Source organism: Perognathus longimembris, chromosome 18 (genome assembly GCF_023159225.1).
Source record: "Perognathus longimembris pacificus isolate PPM17 chromosome 18, ASM2315922v1, whole genome shotgun sequence".
Classification (NCBI taxonomy): domain Eukaryota; kingdom Metazoa; phylum Chordata; class Mammalia; order Rodentia; family Heteromyidae; genus Perognathus; species Perognathus longimembris.
Window position 1 is genome coordinate 11297541 of NC_063178.1, and position 6955 is coordinate 11304495.

General features: G+C 42.2%; 1 protein-coding gene across 5 annotated transcripts in view; it reads left to right on the top strand.

Moving 5' to 3' along the window:
• The window catches only part of Optn (optineurin), a 28500-nt gene extending 22057 nt beyond the window's left edge, over window positions 1–6443 (top strand). For 4 of the 5 annotated variants that reach the window (XM_048367467.1, XM_048367469.1, XM_048367470.1 and 1 more), the window contains 5 exons: window positions 239–332; window positions 1866–2024; window positions 2748–2878; window positions 4272–4354; window positions 6086–6443. In XM_048367467.1, coding sequence (XP_048223424.1) covers window positions 239–332; window positions 1866–2024; window positions 2748–2878; window positions 4272–4354; window positions 6086–6213 — 595 coding nt within the window. In that variant the 3' untranslated portion in view covers window positions 6214–6443. The remainder of the gene's footprint in view (window positions 1–238; window positions 333–1865; window positions 2025–2747; window positions 2879–4271; window positions 4355–6085) is intronic. The other variant, XM_048367466.1, reaches the window with a different exon arrangement.
• Window positions 6444–6955: the final 512 nt, after the last annotated feature.

Genomic DNA, 6955 nt, shown 5'->3' on the forward strand with positions numbered 1-6955 from the left:
GCACCGGAGCCTCTGCCTCCACGCGGCTTGGCGGGGGCAGGGAAAGAGCAACTACCAAAATTTTATAAAAATGATTTGTAGTCTTTTTTCCCATTACTTTCTTTGAGTATAAGAAAATGCTAGAAGCTGGTGCTAGAAGGATTTTGCTGTCTTAAGTTTTCAGATGATTAGGAGAAAAAATTATAAATTTCTGTGGTATTTTTTTCAAGGTTCCTTTTTTAAATATCTTTTTTAATAGGTCCAAGTTAGCTCTCCTGCAGTCAACATACAGCCAACTTCTTCAAGACTATGATAATGCGTTGATAGCAATTGAGCAGCTAACAGAAAGAGAGGTATTTATTTAAAAAAATAATCCCTGAAGCCCAGTGGGGAATGGAAACAATGGAACATTTTATATATTAAAAAATCGCATGAGTCCTCAAGTCTGGTTTCAAAGTTGCTTTGCAATTAATTTGTCCTTTTTGTTGTTCCTTTGGTTGTGGGGCCTGGGCGCTGGTCTTTGAGCTCTTTTTTTTTTTTTTTTGTCCTGGGGCTTGGACTCAGGGCCTGAACACTGTCCCTGGCTTCTTTTTGCTCAAGGCTAGCACTCTGCCACTTGAGCCACAGCGCCACTTCTGGCCATTTTCTGTATATGTGGTGCTGGGGAATCGAACCCAGGGCCTCATGTGTATGGGGCAAGCACTCTTGCCACTAGGCCATACCCCTAGCCCCCCTGAGCTCTTTTTTTACTCAAGGCTAGTGCTCTACTACTTTACGTTACAGCTCTGCCTCCAGTTTTTGAGTGGTTAATTGGAAATAAGAGACTTGTGGGGACTTTCTGCCTGGGTTGGCTTTGAACTGTGATCCTCAGATCTCTGCTTCCTGAGTAGCTACAATTACAGGTGTGGGCCACCAGGGTCTGGCCAATTTATTGATTTCTATGTAAAAATAACTTTTCTTGTTCCACATATGCACAGGTGCTTTGTGAACAGAGCTCATGCTAATGGACTGCAGTCAGGGATAGCCTTTGCTGGTTCTCAGGGTAGGTTGTTAGGAGGGCTAGGAGCTTGGACTCCCGTGTCCATAGTGAATAATGCACGGTGAGACATCTGGGTAGGGCCAGAGTGGCCATCTGCTGTATGCAATTGTTCAAGGCCAGCTTCCTGCTGGTAATGAACTTGAGACCCTGGATGTATCAGCCTGTGATTTAAATGAGTTGTGATGGTGTGATAATTTACAGATTATGGAAGCTCTGAGTTAGAAAAGATCTTTGCTTTCTATCCTCATAAAGACATTCTTTGGGGTTTTTTTTAGTAGAATATTTTTTTCTCTCTAGGTTTTTCTCTAGATTTTAAATTTAAATATTTCACAAAGTAAGAATAACATTGATAAATATCTATGAATCACCTCATCAAGGCCAGGGATTTTACTGTTTGCCAATTTCAGTGTTATATTTTAAACTTGCCATTTTGAACTTGGAAATTATTATGTGTAAGTCATAATTACATGAGTAGAAATCTGAGTAAGTTACCACTTCTAATTAACTAATATTTGAGCTATTAGATCTAAGAAGTTGAAAAAGAAACCTAGACCTGATACTTTACTAAAATAGGCTGCATTATTTCACAACCATTTCTGGAATAATACCCTGGTTCCTTTTTTGTTTGTTGGCTTGCTTTGTTTTAGGTGGTCCTGGGATTGAACCCAGGATCTCATGCATGCTAGGCAAGGTTCTCCCATTCAAGCCAAACTACCCATCTTTTGAAATTTGTTTTTGATATCTTTGGTGAGGTTAAACCTGGAACTTAGATCTTCCTGCCTTCACCTCTTGAGGAACAGGGTTTACAGGGGTGTGTCATGCACTGGCTTAACATTGTCTCTTTCAGTCAGACAAAGTGGACAAGGTACTGCTGCAGGAATTAAATGAGAAACTAGGTCTAGCCGAAAGGGCACTGGCTTCCAAGCAGCTTCAGATGGATGAGATGAAGCAGATCATTGCCAAGCAGGAGGAGGACCTGGAAACCATGGCTGTCCTCCGGGCTCAGGTAAGAGATGTTCTAGAACCCAAGCCAAGTGAAGTCAGCTGCTGTTCGGTTCTCAAATGCAAATGTGTTTAAGCAAACATGGACTCTGACTGACATATATACATACATACATACATACATATATATATATATATATAATCCTTCCACTAATGCATTTGATTTTTTTTTGTTAAGTTGAAACATGGCGGATGCAAAAAAGTTTTAAGCACACACCTTGGTGAAGTTTATGTTTCACAATTCATAAGTTCCACGTTATGGCATTGTGGCCGACCTTGCCATGACATTGCTATGCATGCCTGCTGTCCATGTGTTCTGATTCTGTCAGCTACATGCCTAAGATAGTGCTGCTTCCCATGCCATGCAGGCTGCCTGGTTCAGTAGGGAAACAAGTTCCAAACCAAGGATGCTTCTACCAGCAGAGGGCTACCAACACTTGGTTGGTCATTTTAATTTTAACCATTCTGTTAAACTTGAAAAAGTATTTATAACCTCCTCAATCATCAGTGAAATGCAGATTAACTACATTATGTACTGTGTATCTCCTACTTGCATGTAGTTGGAGAGCTGTGGTTGTTACGCTGGTCCCTTGCAGGACCCACTGAGGAGTAGCCCTCATTCACAAGGCCTGTCTCAGGATGCAGCACTCTCTCTCACTCAACAAGTGGGTAGCAGGGAGCCTGCAGCCATCTCCAAGGTGACTCCCGTGCCTTTGTCCTCTAACAGATGGAAGTGTACTGCTCAGATTTCCATGCTGAGCGAGCAGCAAGGGAGAAGATCCATGAAGAGAAGGAGCAACTGGCATTGCAGCTGGCAATTTTGCTGAAAGAAAATAATGCTTTTGAAGATGGAAGCAGGTAAGCAAAGTAAGAGGGAGGCTTGGGCTCGGCCCCTCCCTGCAGTGGAGGTGGGGGTGGGCTGTAGAGGGGGCGCCCTGTCAAAGCTGTTTAGTTTGAGCTTGAAAATCATTTAGCCTGCACATCACTTGTGCCTACACCACAATTACCTTAAACAAAACTGGACAGAACACTCTGAGAAATAAGATTTAAAATAAGCTGTGAAAGACTAACACCGAGCTACTCAGGAGGCTGAGATCTGAGGATCATAGGTTTGAAGCTATCTTAGGCTGGAAAATCTGTGAGACTTTAATCTCTGATTAAATACAATAAAGCCAGAAGTGGAGCAGTAGCTCAAGTGGCAGGAAGCTAGCTTTGAGCAAAAATGCTGAGGGACAGCAGCTAGACCCTGAGTTCAAGTCCCCTGACCTACAATTAAAAAAAAAAACACAGAGGATAAAATAACACATAATATGTACCTTGTTTGGTATTGGCTAATTTTATATGGAATTTAATTTTTTATTAAAGGATAAAAAGAAGTCGTAGTAAGTTAGTTTCTCGTTCCCCACCATTCATTTCCCGGTGCACCAGGAATTCGGTGGGTGACCATCTCTATCCTATACATACACCTGTGTAACGTCTTTAAACAAGATAATACCGAACTCTCTAATGAGACCACTGCATGTACTGTTGTACAACTTGATTTATTTAACATTGCAACTTGAAACTGTTGACATATATAATTACTGTCTCTTGATATAGAACTATGCCTATTTTCTCTAATCCATTCCCCTACCAGTTCAGTGGTTTAACTGATTTTTAAAAATGAAATGAGTCTTGGGCTGAGAATGTGGCTTGGTGGTAGAGTGCTTGTGTAGCATGCATGAAGTCCTGGGTTCAATTCTTCAGTACTGCATAAACAGAAAAGGCAAGAAGTGGTGCTGTGGCTCAAGTGGTAGAATGGTGGCCTTGAACAAAAGAAGCTCAGGGACAGTGGCCAGGCCCTGAGTTCAAGCCCCAGGACTAACAAAAAGAACAAAAGAAAAATGAGTCTCAAGTTCTGGCTTTTTTGTTGGTGATGCTGGTGGTAGGGCTTGAACTCAGAGCCTGAGTGTTGTCCCTCAGCTGTTTTGCTCCAGCACTTTGAGCCACAGCTCCACTTCCAGTTTTCTGGTGGTTAATTGGAGATGAGTGTCTCATGAGTTTCCTGCCCAGGCTGGCTTTGAAACTCGATCCTCAGATCTCAAGCGTCTTGAGAAGTTAGGATTACAGGTGTGCAGTGGAGCTCTGAATTTCATGAACCTTAGTGTTGTGGTTACATGCTGGTGGTTTTTTTCATAGTGTTTACTGCGTGCTAACAGAGCCACTTGTCAGGGTTGTAGGACATCATACACTGTGTTGTTTTTCACCCCAGTAGGCAGTCCTTGATGGAAATGCAGAGTCGGCATGGAGCAAGAACAAGTGACTCTGACCAGCAGGCCTACCTTGTTCAAAGAGGTGAGTCACTCTAGGAAATAACACAATCTCACAGAGAAGATGCTCAAAACCAGTTCCCTCACACATAGGATGGATGCTTATGTCACACTACCAAAAGTATAGAGCCCTGATTGTCCCATACTCCAGTCTCTGTCACTTACTTCCTTGCTAAGGCTTCATCCGCTAGGTAAGGGCTGCTCTCTGAGTCAGCCCCTTCCACTCATCCTAAGCCTCTACCTGAATATATTTATGCACCGTTTTCCATAGACACTCTTCCCTTATGCATATTCTTGTCTTCTTGTAGTTGCCTCCCATGGAACTCTCTGCCCATCTGTAGAACCCATTTCAAATTCCGTCTCTATAAGTGTCCCTCCTGAACCTCCAAAGCAATTGATTTCTCTGTAGGTTGGTGTGTTTAAAAACTCACACGAAGAGCCTCACACAGTGCCTGGGCCTGGTGTTTGCACATAATGTTCACACTTACTGAGAGTTTACTAGGTGTAGGCTCTGTGTGGGTCTCTTATCTCTGCTACTCGCTGAAGTTTCAAAACTTCCATGAGGTCCATGAGGTTCATAACCACTTCTTACAGATGACAACTGAAGTTTGACATGGTCAAGTAGCTCAGATCCTAAGATTAGTACAGGCACTTACTATGGTACTGCATGTAAGTGCTCAACTTAGGCCTGTATATATCCAGATCTTCAGTTCCTAAAAGACTATGGCAGTTTATGGTGCAAGGGCTGGGAATATGGCCTAGTGGCAAAGTGCTTGCCTCAGATACATGAAGCCCTGTGTTCGATTCCTCAGCACTACATATATGGAAAAAGCCAGAAAGTGGCGCTGTGTGTGGCTCAAGTGGTAGAGTGTTAGCCTTGAGCAAAATTAATCTAGGGACAGTGCTCAGGCCCTGAGTTTAAGTCCCAGGACTGGCAAGAAAGTTTTAATGTACTAATAATAAATCATTTATAGTATCATTTATAGTAAAGAATTGTTCTTGGTTTTAGATATGAAAAATAAAATTCAAAAATTAATGCCTAGCATAACTAGAAAATAAAGTTAATGGACACTTAACAAGAGTCTAGACTTATGATACCATCTTAAATTTCTTTTTTTTTTAATTCATTTATTCTTTTACTATTTATACAGTAGACTTTTTATTTGGCCTGAAATTCTCCAAATGTTATTCTTTTTTTGTTGTTGTTGTTCCCTAAACTAAGCTGCCATATACTCTAAGTAACATTCTCAGCTCTGATTTTTTTTTTTTTTTTTTGGTGCCAGTCTCTGGGCTTGGACTCAGGACCTGAGCACTGTTCCTGGCTTCTTTTTGCTCAAGGCTAGCACTCTGCCACTTGAGCCACAGCGCCACTTCTGGCCATTTTCTATATATGTGGTGCTATGGAATTGAACCCAGGGCTTCATGTATACGAGGCAAGCGCTCTTGCCACTAGGCCATATTCCCAGCCCCACCATCTTAAATTTCTTTTTAAAAAGAAAAGGAAAGCTGGACACACACAGGTGGCTCATACCTGTAGGCCTACCCAGGAGGCTGAGATCTGAGGATCATGGTTCGACCCAAGCAGGAAAGTCTGTGAAACTCTTATCTCCAATTAAGCACAAAAAGCCAGAAGTGGCAGCCTTGAATGAAAAAGCTAAGGGACAGCGCCCAGGACTTGAGTTCAAGCCCCAGTACTAGCACACATACAAAAAGTACTCTCCAGATGGAACTAAACATTTCCTTCTCTCATGACCAGGGGCTGAGGAGAGGAACTGGCAGCCACAGCAGCCACAGAGTATTCCAATTCATTCTTGCCCCAAATGTGGTGAAGTCCTACCTGACATAGACACGCTGCAGATTCATGTCATGGATTGCATCATTTAGAGGTTGCCATTCTCTCCCCTAACCCTCCCCACCCAGACTGCTGATAAACGTCAGTTTTTCTCCTCCAGGACTTGTACTTTTGACTCCTTGTGTGTTCTCTAATATTTTTTGCCTTGTGCTGTTTCTTTTAGGAGAAAAATTATCTCTTCTAAATAGAACACTGGATTTCCATTAATTCAGAAAATGGAATCCTCATCACAGCCTTCTGACAATAAAGTTGGTGTTTGCTATTTCTGTTTATGCGAATCACTGTTCTGTTCTCATGTGACAGCTCAAAGAGTCAGGTGGGAGAAGCTTTATGGATCAACTTAACACTCTTTGAGGGAGGCAGGGGAAATAGGTGATCATGGGTTAATCAGGAAAATGTCTGAGGTATTTTTAAGTACACCCAGTTAGAATGGATCTTTTGGGGCTGTTTGTGTTTCAGTGTTATGGTTGTAGCTCTTCATCTGAGCACTGAGCTTTTGGTTCATACTAGGGCAAGTGAACAAATTTGACACATGACAATGAGTTCACTGGTCTTCTTGGAACCAATCACAGTATTTAAAATTTCACTTTAGCCAGGCATCAGGGGATCACACCTGTAAATCCTACTCAGAAGGCTAAGATCTGATTATTGTAGAACAAAGCCAGCCCAGCCAAAGAAAATCTGAAAGACTGTTACCATCTACTGAACACCAAAAAGCCAGATGTGAAGCTGTAGCTCAAGGGTAGAGCGCCATCCTTGAGCAAAAAAGGGTAA